Here is a 23,119-nt window from a genome sequence, read left to right on the forward strand (position 1 = left end):
CCTTCTGCACATTGGTTAAAACATCCAATTTGGTGCAGACTTTCATTGACTCTATTATGGTTATTATTCTATTATGGATTTATTACATATGCCCGCAAGAAAATGCATCTCGGAGTTGTAAATGGTGACATTTTTGTACTTTGATAATAAAGTTACTTTTGAACTTTGAACTAACCAACACCCACACATTTATACTAATCCTATGTAACGCACACACAAAATGCTGGAAGAACCCGGCAGATCAAGCAGCATCTACGGAGAGGAATAAACAGACAATGTTTTCAGCCAAGACCCTTACCAATGCAAAACATCAAAAGATGAAGGGCTGCACAGAAGGTACACAGCACACTGGGATCTCAGGCACGGCCTCCTTACAAGATTTCCTCAGGTTCAACATGGAGGTCAGAGGTTACATATGGTTTATATCCATAATTTAAAAAATCACAAGCCATGAAAAGTGGGAAGGAGAAATTTACCAGGAACTCGGGAACGCAGAAAGTAGAGGAATTTTCCGTTCTTGGAATGCATAATGGCTCTCTCGATGAACTCTACCACGGACTGGCAGCGGTCTTCAAACTTGGGGTGGCACCATAAGCTGAAGGTACCTGTGTGTAAAAGGATGGGCAAAGTAAAGAGAGCAGCACCCATCATCAAGGAACCCCCACTGTCCACACCACGCTATCTTCCCACTGCTACAACTGGGTAGGAGTTACAGGAACCTCAGGACCCACACCAACAGGCTCAGGAATAGTTACTACCCCTCAGCCATCAGGAAGGAGGTACAGGAACCTCAGGACCCACACCACCAAGTTCAGGAACAGTTACTACCCCTCAACAATCAGGCTCCTGAACCAGCGTGGATAACTTCACTCACCTCAGTGCTGCTATCAGAGAAAAGGTACAGGAGCTTCAGGACTCACACCACCAGGTTCAGGAACAGTTACTACCCCTCAACTGTCAGGCTCTTGAACCAGAGGGGAAACTTCACTCACCCCATCACTGAACTATTCACAAAACCTATAGACTCCCCCTTTCCAGGACTCTTTATCTCATGTTCTTGATATTTATTGCTTATTTACTTATTGTTATTATTTCTTATCTTTTGCTTTCATGCTTGCAGTTATCTTTTGTATACTAGGCGTAGTCTTTCATTAATTCTATTATGGTTAAAAACACAAAATGCTGGGAGAACTCAGCAGGCCAGACAGCATCTATGGGAGGAGGTAGTGACGACATTTCGGGCCGAAACCCTTCATCTATTATGGTTATTGGATTTGTTGAGTATGCCTGCAAGAAAACGAAGCGCAGGGTTGTATATGTTGACATATACTAACTTTGATAATAAATTTACTTTGAACGAGCAGAACACCAGGCCAGTGAACTGGATCAGCACTGTCAAAGCAGTTCAGTGGTGTCACTGCCCCTTGAATAATCCAAAATTCAAAGTAAAACAAATAGTAATAAATAAATAATAAATATCGAGAGTTGTGGGGTCCTTGAAAGTGAGTCTGTAGGCTGCGGAATCAGTTCAGTGTTGAGGTGAGTGAAGTCGGTTCAGGAGCCTGATGGATGAAAGGTAAGCAGAAACACAAGAGATTCTGCAGATGCTGGAAATCCAGAGTAACTCACACAAAATGCTGGAGGAGCTCAGCAGGTCAGGCAGCATCTATGGAAAAGAATAAACAGCTGAGGTTTTGTGCAGAGACCCTTCTTCGGGACTGAGAAGGAAGGGGGAAGATGCCAGAATAAAAAGGTGGGGAAAGAAGTAAGAGGCTAGTAGGAAGGTGATAGGTGAAAGATTGAGGGCTGGAGAAGAAGGAAGCTGATAGGAGAGGAGAGTGGACCGTAGGAGAAAGGGAAGGAGAAGGGGACACAGGGGGAAGTGATAGACAAGTGAGAAGAAGGAAAGGTCAGAGCGGGAATAGAGTGGCCTCATCTTGGCACAAGAGAAGGCCATTGACTGACACATTGGAATGGGAATGGGAATTAAAATGTTTGGCCACCAGGAAGTCCCACTTATGGTGGATGATGCGGAGGTGCTCGATGAAGCGGTTCCGCAACTTATGACGGGACTCAACAATGTAGAGGAGGCTGCATCAGGAGTGCCGGACACAATAGACGACTCCAGCAGATTCACGGGTGAAGTGTCGCCTCACCTGGAGGGACTGTTTGGGGCCCTGAATGGAGGTGAGGGAGGAGGTGTATGGGCAGGTGTAGTACTTAGGGTGCTTGCAGGGGTAAGAGCCTGGAGGGAGATTAGAGGGTAGGGATGAATGGACCAGGGAATCTTGGAAGCAGCGATCCCTGCAGGGGCAAAGATATGTTTAATATTTTCTCCCTTTGGAGATGGCAGAAGTTGTGGAGGATGACATGTTGGATGTGGAGGCTGATGGGGTGGTAGGTAAGGACAAGAGGGACTCTGTCACTATTATGGCAGCAGGAAGATGAGGTGAGCGCAGATGTATGGGAAATGGAGGAGGGCAGCATCAATAGACGGAGGGAGGGAAACTCTGTTCTTTAAAAAAGGATGCCCTGGAGCAGAAAGCTGCGTGCTGGGAACAGATGTGGAGGCGGTGAAAGAAATGAAAATAGGGAATAGCATGTTCACAGGGAATCGGGTGGGAAGAGGTATAGTTGAGATAAATGTGGGAATCAGAAGGTTTATAAAAGATATCAGTTGACAGTTTGCCTCCAGAGACGGAGACAGAGATTAAAAGGGGAGAAAGGTGTCAGAGATGGACCGAGGGAATTTAAGGGCAGGGTGGAAGTTGATGAAATTGAGGGGCTCAGCACTGGTGCGTGAGGCAGCGCCGATGCAGTTGTCAACGTAGTGGAGGAGGAGTTGGGGAGTGTAACTGGGGAAGGCTTCAAACATGAACTGTTCTACCTAGCTGATGAAGAGGCAGGCAAAGCTGGGGCCCACATGAGTGTCCACAGCTACCCATTGAATATGGAGAAAGTGGGAGGAGCCAAAGGAAAAATTGTTCAGGGCAAGGACTGGATTGGTTGGTTCTTTTGTCAAGAAAGTGGAGAGCTTTGAGGCCTTCCTAATGTACAGGGACTGAACATCCATGGTGAAGATGAATAACTGTTCCTGGTGGTGTGGGTCCTGAGGGTCCTGTACCTACTTCCTGATAGCAGCAGACCAACTTGTTGAAAACATTAATGAGACAATCATCTCCCAATTTCACAGTACTCTGGAATATCTTTCCTCCCTGCTTCTGTCCACCACTGTACACAACTCTTGAACGTGGTGTCAACACTAGCCCCAGTCTTGGCAGTTAGTTTTTCTACTCATCTCTCAGAAACCCACATCATTTCAACTTTACAAGTTCAACAACTTTCAAAATAGCCTGATTCAAGATTATTTATCATGTGTACATCGAAACATACAGCGAAATGCAGCATCTGCATTAACTAGTAACACACTTTAGGGTGTGCTGGGGCTGCCTGGAAGTGTCACCACGCATTGCAGTTCCAACATAGCTTACCAAAATGCTCGGCAAAACAACAAAGAAGATGACGAAGCAGAACACAACAACAGCAACAAGCCCTGTTTCTCCCTGCCACCCACATACTTATGTGTCCTTTAACCACAAGATATCATTCGGCCTCTAGCAAACTTGGACACGAAGACATTGGGCCTTCAACTTGCTCAGTATATTGAGGACCTCTATTGGTTGGGGTCGACTACGTATATTGTGTCCTGACTGTCTATGCAATACGCAAGCCAGGGCAGTACGATAGGGAGAGAAGATGTTGCCCACGCAGAAAGCTCCCTTCTCTATGCAGCTGATGAATCCAAAAGAACGGCAGAGACCAAAACAGTTGGGCACTAGGAGTTGCCAGTCAGCATTGAACTCAACATGGGACTGCTTTAGGGACTCCAGCTCCAGATATTTTCTTTGGGGTTTACTTTCCCAAGAGTGGGTTTAGCCGGATGGCAGCAGAGGTTTCAGATCAGAGTTTTCATTGTCCTGGGTGAGCTACAAACCAGGGCTGATAAACCCCATCTGGCCGAAGTGACTGGTTTTAAGGGCCAGTAACCCATCTTTGCCCTTTCTCGTCAGTAGCAACGGTTCTACAAGGTTTAGGCCACACGTGAAGGCCAGGAGCTGGACTTGGTTGTCAGAGGCAATTTGAGACGCACACCATTGGGAGCATTTAATAGCTAAGTGGGAGCTAATCCCCACCACCTCCCCTGGCTATAAAAACCTTAAGAAACAACTACCCCTGTGGACTTGCAGAAAATCACAGATCCCGGGCTCCAGCCATTGGGCTTCTTCTCACTATCCTGAACATTCACTCCCTCTCCCACTAGTGTACTGCAGATATACTGTGTTCAGCATCCAACATGTAAATCAGACAAGAGATTCCGCAGACGCTGGCAACACACACAAAATACAGGAGGAACTCAGCAGGTCAGGCAGCATCTATGGTTGGGAAATAGTCAACGTTACAAGCTGTAATCCTTTGTCAGGATGCAGTTCTCAATATTTATTGCTTATTTACCTGTTATTACTATTATGATTTTGCATATATTGTCTTTTGCACACTGGTTGTTTGTCTGTCGGGGGGGGGGGGGGGGGGGGAGTAACCAGGTGCTACACCTTGCCCAAGGGTGACCTGCAGGCTAGTGGAGGGAAGGAGCACCTTATACCTCCTTTGGTAGAGACACATCTCCACCTTGCAACATAATAAAAACTGTAGCTTACAGAAAGTATGTATATAATAAGTACTGCAAAAAGAGAGGAGGAAAAAAAAGCAGTGAGGTAGTGTTCATTGGATCAATGCCTATTCAGAAATCAGACGGCAGAGGGGAAGAAGCTGTTCCTGAATCGTTGAGTGCGTGTCTTCAGGCTCCTGTACCTCCTCCCTGATGGCAGAGGGGAAGAAGCTGTCCCTGAATCGTTGAGTGTGTGGCTTCAGGCTCCTGTACCTCCTCCCTGATGGCAGAGGGGAAGAAGCTGTTCCAGAATCGTTGAGTGTGTATCTTCAGGCTCCTGTACCTCCTCCCTGATGGCAGAGGGGAAGAAGCTGTTCCTGAATCGTTGAGTGTGTATCTTCAGGCTCCTGTACCTCCTCCCTGATGGCAGAGGGGAAGAGGCTGTTCCTGAATTGCTGAGTGTGTGTCTTCAGGCTCCTGTACCTCCTCCCCGATGGCAGAGGGGAAGAAGCTGTTCCTGAATCGCTGAGTGTGTGTCTTCAGGCTCCTGTACCTCCTCCCTGATGGCAGAGGGGAAGAAGCTGTTCCTGAATCGCTGAGTGTGTGTCTTCAGGCTCCTGTACCTCCTCCCTGATGGTAGCAATGAGAATAAGGTGATGTGGGTCCTTAATGATGGATGCCGCCTTTTTGAGGCATCGCTCCTTGAAGATGTCCTGGATGCTGGGGAGGCTGGTGCCCATGATGGAGCTGACTGAGATTTAATTGTAAATAAGGAGAAACCATTTGCAGTGACAGATGGGTTGGTACCACAGGCCGAGGGGGCAGACTGAGGAGTCAGAGCTGGGGGCAAGGGCAGATTGTCACACAGTCTGTTTCACTGAACTAGAAAGCACTGGTTTCAGACAATGGAAGGGAATTTAACAGGAAGAGAGAAAGATTAAAGATTAGCTTTATTTATCACATATACATTGAAACATACAGTGAAATGTGTCATTTGTGTCAAATCACAAGAGCGATGATTGTGCTAGGCAATTGTAATATGTTTTATTCCATTCGTTTTCAGGAATGACTGAAACTGTTCCATAACAAACTGTGGTCCATTGTCACTGAGTGTTCTGAAACACCGGTCCTTGTGAAGAGGCTTCTCAATACAGCCACAGTGTGCAAGGCTGCAGTTTGGGAAACACTTCTGGCCACGTTGTGGCTGCATCCACAACTATCAAGAAATTTTAGCCCGTGAATGGTCTGGCAAGATCCACACGAATCCTCTGCCAGGCAATGCAGGCCATGTTGGCAATTTGAACGGTGCATGGCAAGCTGCTCGATCTGCACCAGGCCACGGAGAAAGCTTCAATCCAAGGCTTTCATTTTGACCACGCCTAGATGACCAGCATGTAGCTCCTCCAACACTTTAGTTCTCAGCTTGGATGGTACAACAACTCTCGATCCCCTCATAAGACAACTCCTGTCCAGCGCAAGTTCATCCTGGCACTGGTAAAAATGGGGGAACTGGAATTCCTGCTGCATATTTTGGGTGGCCATATAGACCTGAAATAGTGCAGAGTCTTTTCCGGTTTCCCCTTGGATCATCTCTGTCATAATAGGGAGACTTTCGATTTGCATTAGGGAGAATACATCAAGAGGAGTGATCTCTTTCATAAAATATTCAGGTATTTCCTTTCCCAAGGTTAAATGGGACAATCCATCAGCATTTCCATGATTAGTCATCCTCTTGAATTTGATCGTGTCCTCCAGGAAACAGAGCCCATCTCTGCACTCACACTGCTGCTGTTAGTGGAACACCCTTCTGTGGACTGAAAATGGACACTAGTGGTTGATGATCAGTAATGTCTCCCAAACTAATACTGAGTGAAGCATTTTAACCACAAACCAGACTCAAGGCCTCTGTGTCAACGTGTGCGCATTTTTTTCTATGCAGCGGCAAGGGAATGTGATGCAAAGTATACAGAATACAACTCTTGAGATTCATCCTGCCGCAGGCAGCCACAAAACAAAGCAGCACCATTCCTAGAAAACCATAATCAAACAGCAAATGCACAAAAAAAGAGAACAAATTGCGCAAGCAAACAACACATAGAACTTTAAACATCAAACCAGGAGTCAGGAGTATTCTGTTCAGTTCAGCGCAGGCCGCGGAGCTGTGTGTGTGTAAATAAACATATACAACGAGATGCATTCTATGTTAAGTTGTAGTTTTAGCTCTGCAAGATTGTGTATTTAATATTTCAGTAATCTCTCTAATAATATTGTTTGATTAAGCATTCTGTTGCTTACATAATGCATTTTATGTTATAGGTAAAAGTAGGTGAATGGCATACAGCAACACACCACCACGTCATATGTGTGCATCTCAATGAAAGTAACACTAAGAATGTACACGAGTATTCCTGGCTCCATATTTTTCTTTTAATTATATTTGTTCTGGAGTTACAAAACATAGAAAACCTACAGCACAATACAGGCCCTTCAGCCCACAAATTTGTACCAAACATGTACCTACTTTAGAAATTACCTAGGCTTACCCATAGCCCCCTATTTTTCTAAGCTCCATGTATCCATCCAGGAGTCTCTTAAAAGACCCTATCGTTTCCGCCTCCACCACCATCGCCAGCAGCCCATTCCACGCACTCACCACTCTCTGTGTAAAAAAAACTTACCCCAACATCTTCTCTGTACCTACCTCCAGACAGCTTAAAACTATGCCCTCTTGTGGCAGCCATTTCAGTCCTGGGGAAAAGCCTCTGACTATCCACATGATCAATACCTCTCATCATCTCATACACCTCTATCAGGTCACCTCTCATCCTCCGTCGCTCCAAGGAGAAAAGGCCAAGTTCACTCAACCTATTCACATAAGGCATGCTCCCCAATCCAGGCAACATCCTTGTAAATCTCCTCTGCACCCTTTCTATGGTTTCCACATCCTTCCTGTAGTGAGACAACCAGAACTGAGCACAGTACTCCAAGTGGGGTCTGACCAGGGGCCTATATAGCTGCAACATTACCTCTCGGCTCTTAAACTCAGACTCACGATTGATGAAGGCCAATGTTTCGTATGCCTTCTTAACCACAGAGTCAACCAGCTTTGAGTGTCCTATAGACTCTGACCCCAAGATCCTTCTGATCCTCCACACTGCCAAGAGTCTTGCCATTAATACTATATTCTGCCATCATATTTGACCTACCAAAATGAACCACTTCACACTTATCTGGGTTGAACTTCTCTGCCACTTCTCAGCCCAGTTTTGCATCCTATCAATGTCCCGCTGTAACCTCTGACAGCTCTCCACACTATCCACAACACTCCCAACCTTTGTGCCATCAGCAAATTTACTAACCCATCCCTCCACTTCCTCATCCAGGTCATTTATAAAAATCACGAAGAGTAAGGGTCCCAGAACAGATCCCTGAGGCACATCACTGGTCACTGACCTCCATGCAGAATATGACCTGTCTACAACCACTCTTTGCCTTCTGTGGGCAAGCCAATTCTGGATCCACAAAGCAATGTCCCCTTGGATCCCATGCCTCCTTACTTTCTCAATAAGCCTTGCATGGGGTACCTTATCAAATGCCTTGCTGAAATCCATACACACTACATCTACTACTCTTCCTTCATCAATGTGTTTGGTCGTATACTCAGAAAATTCAATCAGGCTCGTAAGGCACTTTGGCCTTTGACAAAGCCATGCTGACTATTCCTAATCATATTATGCCTCTCCAAATGTTCATAAATCCTGCCTCTCAGGATCCTCTCCATCAACTTACCAACAACCACTGAGGTAAGACTCACTGGTTCTATAATTTCCTGGGCTATCCCTACTCAATTTCTTGAATAAGGGAACAATATCCGCAGCCCTCCAATCCTCTGGAACCTCTCACATCATCAATGAGGACGCAATGATCATCGCCAGAGGCTCAGCAATCTCCTCCCTCGCTTTCCACAGTAGCCTGGGGTACAGCTTGTCTGGTCCCGGCGACTTATCCAACTTGATGCTTTCCAAAAGCTCCAGCACATCCTCTTCCTTAATATCTACATGCTCAAGCTTTTCAGTCCACTGCAAACCATCCCTACAGTCACCTAGATCCTTTTCCATAATGAATACTGAAGCAAAGTATGAAGTACCTCTGCTATCTCCTGTGGTTCCATACACACTTTTCCACTGTCACACTTGATTGGTCCTATTCTCTTAAGTCTTATCCTCTTGCTCTTCACATACTTGTAGAACATAACACCCTGAGTAAAGTCTCTGGCTATCTACTTGATCTATGCCTCTCATTTTGTCCTAGAGCCAGGTTTGCGCAAGAACAAGCCCACAGCAGCTCCTCAGCTTGTGCAAGTGCAGCTGCAGACGAACGCAATTCAGATCATCAGAAGGAACTTTGGAGTGAAGTTGCCTCTCATCCTCCTTCACTCCAATCCTCATAAGATATGCTCTCTAATCCAGGCAGCATCCTGGTAAATGCTTGCTGCACTCTCTTTGACGGGCTTAGATGGCAGTATGCACGAATGCAGCGACCTGGCTGGGTCCAAATAAAGGTACAATTGTTCGCCCTTTATGTCTTTTTCACCATTGCAAAACACTACCAGATATTAAGAAAATCAAGTATAGCAGGTCTGCCCACAAGCGAGTTGCTAGACAGCGATGCAGCTGAACTCATTGCGCAACGTGTTGTGGTCTGCAGTGTGCAATACAACAAATAGTGTAAATGATCAGTTTGAACATTGTTATTGTGGTTGTAAGACCCTGTTGGATATTTGTAATGTAAAATACTGCAAGTCTGATTCACTGTTTCATTGGCAAGACTGACAGCGAGGGAGCTACGTCACCTCGGTTATTGCGTGGAGAAGGCCCTTATGCCTCGGGGTCACCTGCTGTGGTCACTGATGAAGGAGGCGCCAGTGCTAGCCATGTGCCCCTGGATTCCGTACTGGGTTGGGGTGGGGCTGGCCATTCCTGTCAGTGCTGCCCTCCAGAGTTTGTTCCTGGGAAGACAAGCTGGATTGTGTTCTTCTGTGGCTACACTTGTGTGAGATGAGGAACTGCTGCAGGCTTGCTCTTGCAGAAATGTGGCTCCAGGACAACATCCAAGCACCATCAATCTTCAGGCCATGACACTCAGGAACTTGGGCTAGATTTTGTTTTGAGATTGTATGTTTTTCTGGCATTATATGTGCTGTGTGTGACTGATTGTACTGTGTATTGCACTTTAGTCCCAGAAGAACATTGTTTCATTTGGCTATATTCCCGAGTACGATTGAATGACAATTAAACTTGAATTATTGTTTTACTTTGTTCTCCTTTAATGCACTGCGTAATAAATTGATCTGTACGAACAGTATGCAAGACAAATTTTCCCACTGTACACATCTCAGTACATGTGACAATAATAAACCAATTCCAATTCAGGGAAGGCAGCCATTTTATCCCAGGACCATCGTGGTGAATCTCCTCTGCACTCTGCCAGCACAATAGAGTTATACAGATGCCGACAGCAATGCAGGTCCGCTTCCTAATTTAGGCTCAGGCCTCCGGACGAGGAAATCCAAAGACCAGACCAGGAAAGTACAAGGAAGAGATTGGCCAATCAGAGTTATCTTTCTCGTCACCCTTAGACTAATCTGCCCCCTTACTCTTATGTCTCATAGCCTTATGGAGAAGGATTGAAACACTGCCAGGAGATGAATGGTTCGAATCTTTGTAACAAATGATGCACAGGATTTAAAAAAACTTAATATCAAGAGTTCACATCTCACCTTATTCTCACCAAATTGAGAATACAAATGCTTTTCAAAACATTTTTGCTAGGATTTGAGCACCCAAGTTATAGGGAGAGGTTGAATAGTTCGGAATTTATTTCCAGGAGCTTTGGGGAATGGGGAGGGGGGTAGAGATTTGATTGAGGGATACAAATTATTTATTTGTTTTTTATTTAAGAGATACAGCGCGGAATAGGCTCTTTGAGCCATGCTGCCCAGCACTCCCCAAAAAACCCCGATTTAACCCTAACCTAATCACGGGACAATTTAGAATGACCAATCAACCTAGCGTGGTATGTCTTTGGTCTGACAGGAAACCAGAGCACCTGGACAAAGAATGTTCAGGGATTCCTTACAGGGGATGCCACGATTGAACTGTAATAGTGCCGCGCTAACCGCCATGCTACCGTGCCACAAATTATGAAGGGTATAGATCGGATAAATGCAAGCAGGCTTTTTCCTTTGCGGTTGGCTGAGACTGGAACTAGAGGTCAAGGATGAAAGGTGAAAAGTTTAAGGGAAACTTCTTCACTCAGAGGGTGATGAGATTGTGGAACAAGTGGTGCCTCTAGGTTCCATTTCAATGTTTAAGAGAAGTTTGGATCAGTACGAGTGGGAGGATTATGGTCCAGGTGCAGGTTGAGGGGACTAGGCAGAATAATATTCTGGCATGAACCAGATGGGCTGAAAGGCCTGTTTCTGTACTGAAGTGCTCTATGACAGATTCCTCAACAGTCACTTCAGGCCAGGGAACCTTCTGTTCCTGCCTGGTCTGGTTACATACAACCCCAAATCCCCACAGCAACATGACAGCTATCAAATAGCCACCTAATTATACTGAGGCAGCACAGTACCAGTGCTCATGAAGGAGATAGACCATCATCGCTTTCCCATGGCAACTGGTGACACACCTTTCAAGAAAGCATAAATAACATTGTGATGGAATACAGAGAGCACAGATTGCTTCCCACTGCGAAAAACAATCCCGGTAATAGCGTCTTATCAATCACAACACCAGAGTATAAAGACTGTCAGTACCATCTGCTACCCTGTCACCTACACACCCAGCACGGCTGCCACACTGCAGTGGAGATGAAAAATCCATCTGCATTTAGAGGTGGAAGCCACTAATGACCCTTGCCAACAAGCACGTCTTTCACAAGGTTTGTAGAACCGAAGAACTTGAAAGTAATGACAGCACTCAGGGTGCTTCAAATATCTAAACATGGGCACTTGAGATGCAACAGGCTGGACCCACACTCCGCATCTTAGGAACAACTTCTTCCCCTCCCCTCCCGTCATTTCTGAATGGTCAATGGACACCCGATATGCTGGGCATTTTCCAGTGGTTGAATTTCATTAGGAGCTTGAGGAGATTTGGTAAAGAGTAACAAGTTTCTACACATGTACCATAGAGAGCATTCTCTCTGGTTGCATCAGCGTCTGGTTTGGAGGGGCCACAGTAAAGGATCAGAAAAGTCTGCAGAAAGTTGTAAACTCATCCAGCTCCATCATGGGCACCAGCCTCCCCACCAGCAAGAACATCTTCAAAAGGTGATGCCTCAGAAAGGTGGCATCTATCATGAAGGACCCCATCACCCGGGACATCTCTCTCTGCTCAAGGAGTACAGGAATCTGAAGACATACACTCAACATTTTAGTAACAGCTTCATCCCCTCCACCATCAGATTTCTGAATGGTCCATGAACACTACCTCACTATTTTTGCACTACTTCATTTTTTATATAATTTCTTAATATATTTTATGGATTGCAATGTACTGCTGCCACAACAAATTTCACGAAATACGTCAGTGAGAATAAACTCAATTCAGATTCACAGCAAGTTACCATAAATATCAACGTGATATCAGCTTGGAAATCTGTCTTTAATTGTTGGTAGAGAATGAAAATCTACCAGTCACTGGGAGAGCCATTCTATTCTTCAAATAATGAGATTTTTGTGCTTCAATTGGTCAGTTACTTCAATAATTATTATTTGACCTTCAACGTGGAGATTTGATTGGCTATTAATACTGGTACTAGTGATTGGTGATTGATTATGCAAATAAGGAATTTGAACATCCACAAGGTTACCAGCTGGTCAATCTGTATTAATTTCTGTATAAAAATGGTATTTTTTTTGTTCAGTGTGGAGACAGGGGCCATGCTGTTCTCCCTGTGCACAAATAAGTAGTGTGGTTGAGGAACAAGTGCCAAGTCTTCAGAGTCCAGTTAGTCTGCAATGACACCTCAGATTAAAAAATAAATGCCCCCTAAAGCAAGGAACGGTAACTTTCCAACTTGAACCACCACCCCCTCCCCCACATCTCTGCTTTCGCGGACCATGTTACAGGCCCCCAACGTCCTCACCTCGATAGTGCTCCATCCTGGTGTGGTGGGTGATCCCCTGGGAGCGGAAGCTGAGACTGAGGATGTAGCGGGGGTCGGAACTGTCCCTCACCAGGAATGAACCATCTGGTTTTCCTTTCAACTTCATTTCTGCATCGTCCCAGTTCATCGGGCCCCAATACCAGCCGCACTGTGGGAGGCAGCAGATCATTGGCCAGGGCATGTGCATACAGAGGCAGACAGACAGACACACACACACACACAGACCTACAAACACAGCTAGAATTCCACAGAGCCCCTCATCCCCAAGACGCTTCATCAATTAGTTGCTCTGATGTATACTGCAACGCAAGGAATACTGCAATGAAATGGCAAAGAGCAAGCTCCCACCAAATGCAATGACCAGATCATCTTGCTTGAAGGCAACTATTAACCGGGAGACTCAGGAGAACTCTCCTTCCTCTTCTTGGAAATACAGACCTCTGATTATTTTCATCTATCGAGGAGGGCCAGTCACGTCATTGGGGAAGTGCAAAAATCCCTCAGTACTCCACAGGTAATGCAGGTTTGGATCAAGGAAGCCAGAAATAGGGCTGGAAGCCAGATGGCCTCAAAGCCTATTCTGTCAGTAAGGTTGTGGCCAATCTGATTTTGGCCTCACTTCCACTTCCCACCCAATCGCCATAAACCTCAACTCTCCTACAAACCAAAAAGACTGCTTTAGTATTATTGAAACAATTATTTGCTCAGCTTGTGGGGGAGGGGCTTGAGATGGATTGTAGACCCCTCAATGGCTTTTAGATTCACACCAACTCAAGTCGCTCTGTACATACAGTACTGTACAAAAGTCTTAAATAAATATAGATAAAAGCAAGTTTGCAAACCTGGCGGGAGCAAAGGATGTTGGGAATGGCGAGGGTGGAGTGCCGCGGGAGGGGTGTGGGACAGGTGGCAGAGAAGGAGTGCCAGGGGTGGGGTTTGGCGCAGGTGCAGATATATTCAGCACTGAGACACCAGGCAAAGTCATTTGATTCCAAACAATTGGTTTATTGATCATTACAGAATGTCTCTCTGGTGCTTCCTGCTCCCTCCCCTCTCCCTTCCCCTTTTCCCAACCATGATTCCCCCCTCCCTGCCCCCTTCCCACTCTCAGTCCACAATTGAGACCCAGATCAGAATCAGGTTTATCATCACTCACATATGTCATGAAATTTGTTTGTTTTGTGGCAGCAGTACAGTGCAAAAAATAACATCACTACAGTACTGTGCTAAAATCTTAAGGCACCTTAGCTATATATAACGACTTTTACACAGTACTGTATTCAAAAACAAAAGACTGAAATTTGCCTTGCATCGCAAAACTGGCTGCAGTTGTGCAGTACAAAGACTACACCTGGTCTGCTTTACACATTGTACGTGACCAAACAAATTTCCACTGATGTACTATGGAGAACATTCTGGCTAGCTGCATCACCGTCTGGTATGGAGGCACCAATGCACAGGATCAGAAAAAAAGACTGCTGAGGGTTTAGACTCAGCCAGCTCCATCACGGGCACAACCTTGCCCAGCGTCGAGGACATTTTCAAGAGGTGGTGCCTCAGGAAGGAAGAATCGATGATTAAGGGCCCTCAGCATCCGGGACATGCCCTCTTCTCACTGCTACCGTCAGGGAGGAGGTACAGGAACCTGAAGGCACACAGTCAATGATTCAGTAATAGCTTCCTGCCCCTGCCATCAGATGTCTGAAAGGTCCATTAACACTACCTCATTATACTATTTAATTTTGCACTATTTGTAATTTAGAGGGCTAGACGGTGTGTCCAGGGAGGGTAGCACCTCCGGTGAAGAGGCTTGCCGTATCAATTCCGCGGCAGCTTCCCACTGGACACTCAACTCTCACCCGTGGCTCCAAGCAGCTGTTTGCATGTGACAGCAGCCTCACCCCGGTACACCGCTTTGACAGACAGACTAAACCAGGTGAGGGTAGCCAGTGGGTCTTGTACTCCAGTGAGACAGGGACATGCCTGTACCATGTGAATCCAGTTCCAGCAGATTGGGTGGATGAGACCCACAGTGAGATCCATAGGCTAGGAAGACGGTTCTGCAATGCTCCAAGGACAGTGACGGGCACGACAAGGCACAGAAGATGTCGTGGTCACCCACTGCAACCAAGGAAGACCCCAGTCTGTGACGCTTGCTCATACCACTGGACTAGGACTGAGGTTGAGAGAGTGGAACTGGCCCAGTGCAACGGCTTTTCCACTTTAAAAACTCTCCCGCACAGGTTTCCTGTCATCATCAGACACGATGGACAACCACTCGCCCACATACTGTAATTTTGATCTTTGTCTTTGCACAGTACTGCAGGCACAAAACAAATTTCATGTCCTATATCAGTGATAAGGAATCTTTTGACTTGGAGCAGAGACTGTGACCAACTGATTGGAGCAGTTTTCTTTCTTCTCCCCCGAGTTTTCTACCGCCAGTAAGAATCTGCACCCGAAGTCTCATACCTTCTCAAGTTCCCGTAAACTGGCAGCGAAGCTACTGGAGTCTCTCCTGGTCAACGGGCAGTGCTGAGGTTGCAGAGACATGGGTCCAATCTGGGGCAAGTTCCTCTGTGAAGTGTCTGGGCAAGAGAAACAATATCCTAATTAGGGCCTGAGGCAGTAGATGCACCAGGTAAGAGGGGAACACATTAATCTCACCCTAGGGTCAGGTGAAAGACAATCTTTAGAGCAGCTTCAAGAGAGATGGCAGCTGCAGAATGCATTTGAGTCATTGCAGAGATGCGCCCACTGAAATGGTTCTAAACTCTACAGCTAATGATCTAACAGTGGTTAGCATAATACTTTATATCAGCAGTGATCGGAGTTTAATTCCCGCTGCTGTTTGAACGCTCTCCCTGTGAGTTTCCTCCGGATGCTCCGGTTTCCTTCCACATTGCAAAAAAATACCAATTAGTGTCAGCAAGTTGTAGGCATACTACATTGGCACTGGGAACATGTGTGATACCAGTGGTCTGCACCCCAGCGCAATCCCTGGACTGTGTTGGTCATTGATGCAGACAACACATTTCACAGTACATCTTGACATACATTTCATATATAGAGCTAATCTTTATCTTCTCCATCTCCCACCTTTCTCCGCAATTAGGCAGATACCCTGACTGGCAATGGAGAGGGTCCAGAGGCAGTTCATGAAAATGATTCCGTGGACAAAAGGGTTAATGTATGAGGTGTTTAGTAGAATAAGGGGGGGGGGGGTCTCATTGAAATCTATCAAATATTGAAAAGGTATAGATAGAGAGGATCTTTCCTGCAGAGTGGGAGTTTAGGACCAGAGGGCACAGCCTTGGAATACAAGGATGTCTCTTTAGACAGAGGTAAGAAGAACTTTTTAAGCTAGAGATCAGTGAATGTGTGGAATTCATTGCCACAGACGGCTGTAGAGTCATTGGGTACATTTAAAGCAGAGGTTGATAGTTCTTTATTAGTCAGGGCATAAAAGGTTTTGGGGAGAAGGCAGGAGAATGGGATTGAGAGGGAAAATAAACCATCCATGATGGAATGGCGGAGCAGATGCGATGGGCTGAATGGCCTAATTCCGCTCCTATGTCTTATGACAGCAGGAATAAAAAAAACTTGGTACAAAATCAAATTCAAAATCAGCAGTGCCGGTAGAGCAAAGTTGCTTACCTGAAGGATTTTGACACCAAATACTGAAAGTCCAAAACAATGAGTAACATGCACAAAATGCTGGAGGAATCTAGATATTCCAGCATCTGCAAAACCTCTTGTGTTTAAGTCAAAAATAATGCCAGTTAGTAAACCTTTACTAAACAGTTTGCTTGGAAGCCGAGAGCACGTTCTTACCGCTCAAGATGAGATTGAGCTGGATGGATGTGTGAGGCGGAGGCGGAGGCGGCAAAGGTAATGACTGTAAGCTGGTGGTAGCCGGGCTGACTGGGTATGACGGAGGCTGAGGCCCACCAATATCATCTGAAAAACAACACAAGCAGGCTTCGGATTAGAAATGCAAATCCTGGGTGCGGACCAGAGGGGAACCAACCATCAACACATGGCTCCCGGTCGCAGTAGTAGAAGTTTATTTAACTGGCACCTTAAATGGGCACATAACTGATGTCCGCACCAGCTTCTAGTTAACTAGCATAATGATGTACCTTCAGTCGAATCCAGTAAGCATCAGATAATCCAGTACTTATTGTACTCAGGTTAAACTGCCCTTTCTTTTATGATGAGATCTCTTATGTTTAGACCCACACTCAATAGCTTCTTCCCCTCTGCTAACAGATTTCTGAATGGTCCATGAACACTACCTTCTTATACCTTTCTCGTAGTATTTATTCTTTTTCTGTCCAGTACTGTGCTGCTGCCACAAAATAGCATTTCATGACCCATGTCAGTAATCATTAAACTTGATTCTGGGAAATTACAAACCCCTACAATCAAACCCCACCCTCCAACTCTCCTCCCTTCCCCCAGAGGACTAAATAATGACCACAACCCCCCCCCCCACCCCCCAACATCAAGTGCTGTGTCATATGATCCTGGTCTTTCCATGACTATGATTGTTCTTGGCAAATTTTTCTACACAACTGGTTTGCCATGCTGCCTTCTGGGGAGTGTCTTTACAAGACTTGTGACCTTCCCCCACCATTATCAATATTCTTCTAATGCCTGGTGTCAGTGGTGGCATCACCAGGACTTGTGATATACACCAGTAGCTCACTCCCATGGCTTCATGTGACCCTGACTGGGGGGTGGAGTGGTGGGAGGGAGGGTAAGCAGGTGCTAAACCTTACCCAAGGGTGATCCACAGGCTAGTGGATGGAAGGAGCGACTTACACCTCCTTTGGTAGAGATGTATCCTACAGCAGTGGTTTAAAAAAAACACTAGGGAGTGTAGGTTATACGTGTCAATTGGTAGCATGGTAACGTTCTAGTTAGCACAATGCTTTACAGTGCCAGCAATCAGCGTTTGATTCCCACCACTGTCTGTAAGGAGTTTCTATGTTCCCCATGACCTCATGGGTTTCTTCCGGGTGCTCTGGTTTCCTCCCACATTCCAAAGACGTCCAGGTCAGGGTTAGTAAATCGTAGGCAGGCTAAGGCGCCGAAGCATGGCGATATTTGCGGACTGCCCCCAGCACGTCTTCAGAGTGTGATAGGCACTAACGCAAACAACACATTTCACTGTATGTTTCAATATTTCAATAAACATGACAAATAAAGCTAATCTTTTAAACTTATGCCTGGAGCGCAGACCCCAGATACCTTATACTGGATCAAAATCAAAATAAATTTATTTGCAATATGTCACAATATGCTGTTTTCCATAGCTGCAGGATGCTTCGGTAGGTAAGAAAACAGCAGGGCAAACCAAACATTTAGAGAGCAGAGGATTTATTTTTAAATGCAGTGAATTCTCCAGCTATAGGTTGCTCAGAATCAGAGAATGCAGGAGTACAAATACCAGTGAATCTGGGTCACAGCTCAGCTGGACCGATTTAGGATAATAAAATGGGAAGTGTGTCTTATGGGAGTGGGAGAAGGGGCAAGGAAGGCCAAGCCAAAATTACTTATTTCACATGATTGTCTGCAGTCAATGTTAGCCCACAATATTCACAACCAATATCAGCACATTCTTATACAAAGGGTGTGTCCGCCAGTTGCAATGAACTCTTGGTAAAAGACAGGCTTTAATAATGTCAGGATTTCCTCAAAGCAATAATGCAACTTTTGATGTGCGGACACTAGAGAAGACCAAAGAGACGATTGCTGACTTTAGGAAGGTGCAGGCTGACCGCTCCTCACTGCACACACAGTACATGGCTCCTCTGTGGAGAGAGTTAGAAACACTGTATCGGAGTTCACGTAATGGACAGTCTCACCTGGTCCCTCAACACCACCTCTTTGGTTAAGAAAGCACAACAGTATCCCCACTTCCTGAGGAGATTGAGGTGAGTGAGGCTACCCTCACTTTCATTTTAACCAATGTTTACAGGAGCACCACTGAGAGTGCCCTGACCAGCTGCATCATCATTATCATCTGCTACAGAAATTCCATGGCATCCGACCGCAAGTCCCTACAAAGGATCACAAAGAATACTGAGAAGAGTATCTCTTCCACCCAGAGACATTTATCATGATCCCTCTCATCTATCCAACAATCCCTTTGAACGTCTCCCCCACTTCCCCAATCAGGAAGGAAGTACCATAGCATTTAGTCAAGAGCTCTTAGGTTGGGAAACATTTTCTTCTTCCAGACCGTAAGACAATTGAACTCGCTGCTATCTCCCAGGTCTGATCACGTATGAACCACCAGTAGCTTTATACTGTTTACTTTTTAACTGGTGTTGTAAATGCACCTTATTTATGGTAATATTACTTTGTGTTGTGTGTGCGTTGTATGTACTGTGTTGTACACCTTGGTGTGGAGGAAGGTTGTTTCATTTGGCTGTTTACATGTGTATTTCTGAATGGCAATAAACTGAACTTGAACTTGGGGGAGACATTGGAAATAATAAATCTGAAAGTAAATTCAGAAGAAACTTCCTGATGCCGAGAGCGGTGGGATTCTGCAACTTGCCACGGTGGAGTAACTGAGACTAAGTCACAGATATTTACTTAAAATAAATTGAGATGTACGCAGTAGCAAGGATTGAATTCAGGTGAAGGTTGGGTTTGAAGGGGGTAATGGATGGTCTTTGCAACAAGAATTGTTATGTGAGGAGTACTGTGTCATTGAAAATTTGCACAGTCTGTATATTTTGTTCAGACTAGCAGTGAATGTCAAATGAAATCAAAAGACAGTGACTATGTGGTCAATCTCAGTTGGGACCAAGTTCAGAATCCTCTAGAGCACGAGTACAGGTGTCCCTCGCTTTATAAATGTTCGCTTTACGCCACTTCACTTTTACAAAAGGCCTACATTCGTAATTTTTGCATTACAAAGAGGATTTTCGCTTTTACGAAAATTTTTCCCATATAAATTAATGGCTCTTCGCTTTACGCGATTTCGGCTTAAGAAAGGTTTCATAGCTTTGTAAAGGGGGGGGGGGGGGAGAGACACCTGTATGTAGTAATCAACACCCAGCAAGTGGTAGAAGTGAACAAAAATGTAAAGTCTGACCCTTAAAACACAGTTTACATCACACTGGCTTGAATGTAGCAGTATACATGACAAGAAACTTGAAACTGAAAACATAGCAAGCTCCCACAACTAGCACCTATGCTCAAATAAACTCAGGGTTCCCAGCTTGACAGCCCTCGACTTCCCTGGAGCTTCACTACCCCACCCGAGCCCAACAGGATCAGACGATAATTCCATGAACTGGATGGGCAAGACAGCAAGTGTGACTTGTGGAGAGAAGGATTGGAATAAAAACAGAACATGTTCGGCAGCATCTGCTGAAAGAGAAAATTAACATTTCAGGTCAAAGATCCTTTATCAGGTTCTGATGAGCTCATGTTTTCAGCCGTTTCCCTTTCTAATTTCAGATTGCTCTCCCAGGCTGATGTGGCTCATCAGCTGTGGTTGGCAGCTCATCGATGAGAAACTAAACTGATCTCAAACCTCCAGTGCCTTGTGGCTGTATGCACTCAAGGGAAAGGCTTTGGGAGTAAACCCAGAGGGAAAAGTCCAGAGCTGGAGTCCCCAGGGCAAGCCTATGTTGAATTCAATGCTGACTGGCAACTCTGCTGATGGCAAACTGTTGCTTTGTGTGGAGAGGGGCAACAGCTTGATCTCCATACCATACTGCCTTAGCTTGCGTACTGACAAGACTAGTGTTGTACCTACAACACAGACAGTTAGGACGCAGCATCCATGGTCGACCTCTATCAATGGAGATCACTTTAGAATCTGCAGTGTTTGTCAGTCATACTGGGGTTGGACTGGCCTTGGTCAGACCAGGAGGCAATCTCATGTTTAAGCAGGACAGTAGTCACTCTTCATACAATGAAATGTTTCCTACCATTCTTCACAGTCCTCAACCTCTACCTTCTTATTCAGCTATTACACTGTTGGATGGCAGGGTGGAGATATGTCTCTACCACTACCAAAGGAGGTGTGAGGCGTTCCTTCCCTCCGCTAGCCTGCAGGACACACTTGGACAAGGTGCAGCACCTGCTTAGCCCCCCGATCAGGGTCACATAAAGCCATGGGAGCAGGTGGTGGATGGTCATATGAGCAGCCGGTGCAGATCACAAGTCCTGGTTATGCAACCACTGACGCCAGACAGACAATCTCTGAAGAGTATTGATAATGGGTTGGGGGAGGGGTCACCAGTCTCGTGAAGACACTGCCCAGAAGGTGGCAATGGCAAAACACTTGCATCACGCTGTAAGGTTTCACTGCTAATGTAATGGCTTCTCTGTAATGTTCCACTGCCGAGGTAATGGTTTCTCTGGAGCAGCAATGTTTGGGTCATGTCTAGAGATAATGGGGCATGCTAGCCAATGAGCAGGATGTTGTTCTTTCTTGTGTGGCTGGGAGCTGGGAAGTCATGGGTTTTTTTGGCCGGGGAGAGATGAGGAGAGAAGATGCGAATGGAGAGAGCTGGTAGACCACCGGACGGATTGGACTTGGAGCGAGGGTCCAAAGGTCAGCGACGATTGGAGGAGGCTGATGGTGGAAGAATGACCTTATCAGTGAGCTCCAACCTTGCACAATAGAGTTGTTTCATAAGAATGGGCTCTTTTTCTTCTTGTTTTCTTTACTATCCATATAGTCAAATTCAGAATTATAAAGCTCAATCTTTTAATCGCATTTTGTGTACTGTTTGTTATTTCAGGGTACTGATTTGTAACGGGACACATCGCACAGCATCCACCCAAACGAGATTTCTTAAGTTTGGCCGGGCCAGGGGCTGTCACCCCCTATATTAACTGCTACCCAAAGCGAGAGTTGCACACTTCTGTAGAAAAATTTGCCAAGAACAATCATGGTCATGTAAAGATCACGAATGCCCACGTCATATGACATAGCACGTAATGATGATGTCATAATGATTGCGCTGTATGTGGAATACATTGTTGGAGAGGAAGACAGAAGACCGAGAAACAAATAAGACATGTCATCACCTCTACTTTCTCAGACATTTGCATAGATCTGAAGTCACCAAAAAATATTTACAATCTTCTATAGATGTGCAGTGGAGAGTATTCGAACTGGTAGCATCAGAGTTTGGTATAGAAACATCAATGCCCAGGAACAGAAAAGACTAGCGAGTTGGTGGATACAGCCCAGTCTGTCACTGGCAGAGCTACCATTGAGCACATCTACAAGGAGTGCGGACACAAGAAAGCAGCATCCATCACGGACCCCACTGTCCAAGTCATGCTCTCTTCTCACTGCTGCAATCAGGTAGGGGGTACCGGAGCTGTAGGTCCCACACTACCAGGTACAGGAACAGTTATTGCCCCTCATATCCGGCATGGATAACTTCACTCACCTCAACACTGAACTGACTCCACAAGCCCTGCACTCACTTTCAAGGATTTTACAACTCATGTACTCAGTAGTTTTTGTTATTTGCAGTTTATCTTGTTTTGCACATTGGTTGTTTGTCAGTCTTTGTTTATGTATAGCTTTCTGCAAATTACATTGTTTTATCCTGCAAAAGCCTGCGAGAAAATGAATCTCTGGGTAGTACATATTGGCACTTTGATAATAAATTTACTTTCAACTTAAACTGAATGAGAACCCCAAGAGGAAGACCCAGCCCCACTGAACCCATTCTTCCAGCAGATCCTGCTGTGAAAGGATAATAATGCTTCAGATCTCTCTTCTGATTCATGTATCCCATCAAAAGGAACTGTTATTTCATCCTCTGTATCTACAGCCCCCTGAGCGAGAATCCCAGGAGTCAACATCTCCAAAGATCTATTCTGGGCCAACATGACGATGCAATCACGAAGAAGGCACACGAGTGGCTATACTTCATTAGGAGAATGAGATTAAGTATGTCACCAAAGACCAACACATTTCTGTAGTGGAGAGCATTCTGACTGTTTGCATCACTGTCTGGTATGTGGGGTGGGGGGCACTGCACAGGATCAGAAAGTGCTACAGAGGGTTGTAAACTCAGCCAGTTCCATCACAGAGGAGGACTTCTTGAGGCATCGCCTTTTGAAGAAGGGAGCATCCATCACTAAAGACCCTCATCACTCAGGACATGCCCTCTTCTCATTACTACCATTCATTCAGGGAGCAGGTACAGGAGCCCGAAGAGACACACTCAAAGCCTTAGGAGCAGTTTCTTACCCTCTGCCATTGTATTTCTAGACAGCAGC

At 45.5% G+C, this 23,119-nt stretch overlaps 1 protein-coding gene across 4 annotated transcripts in view; it reads right to left on the reverse strand.

The window, feature by feature from the left end:
* socs7 (suppressor of cytokine signaling 7) overlaps positions 1 to 23,119 on the reverse strand; it is a 149,759-nt gene that overhangs the window by 66,245 nt on the left and 60,395 nt on the right. For all 4 annotated transcript variants that reach the window (XR_012102074.1, XM_073071795.1, XM_073071793.1 and 1 more), the window contains exons 4-7: positions 16,676 to 16,801; positions 15,314 to 15,429; positions 12,821 to 12,989; positions 477 to 605 (exon numbers count right to left, since the gene is read on the reverse strand). Coding sequence is in view for 3 of the 4 variants with exons in the window: in XM_073071795.1 (XP_072927896.1) it covers positions 477 to 605; positions 12,821 to 12,989; positions 15,314 to 15,429; positions 16,676 to 16,801 (540 nt within the window). In the remaining variant the exon portion in view is untranslated. The remainder of the gene's footprint in view (positions 1 to 476; positions 606 to 12,820; positions 12,990 to 15,313; positions 15,430 to 16,675; positions 16,802 to 23,119) is intronic.

Source organism: Hemitrygon akajei, chromosome 18, assembly GCF_048418815.1.
Source record: "Hemitrygon akajei chromosome 18, sHemAka1.3, whole genome shotgun sequence".
Lineage (NCBI taxonomy): Eukaryota > Metazoa > Chordata > Chondrichthyes > Myliobatiformes > Dasyatidae > Hemitrygon > Hemitrygon akajei.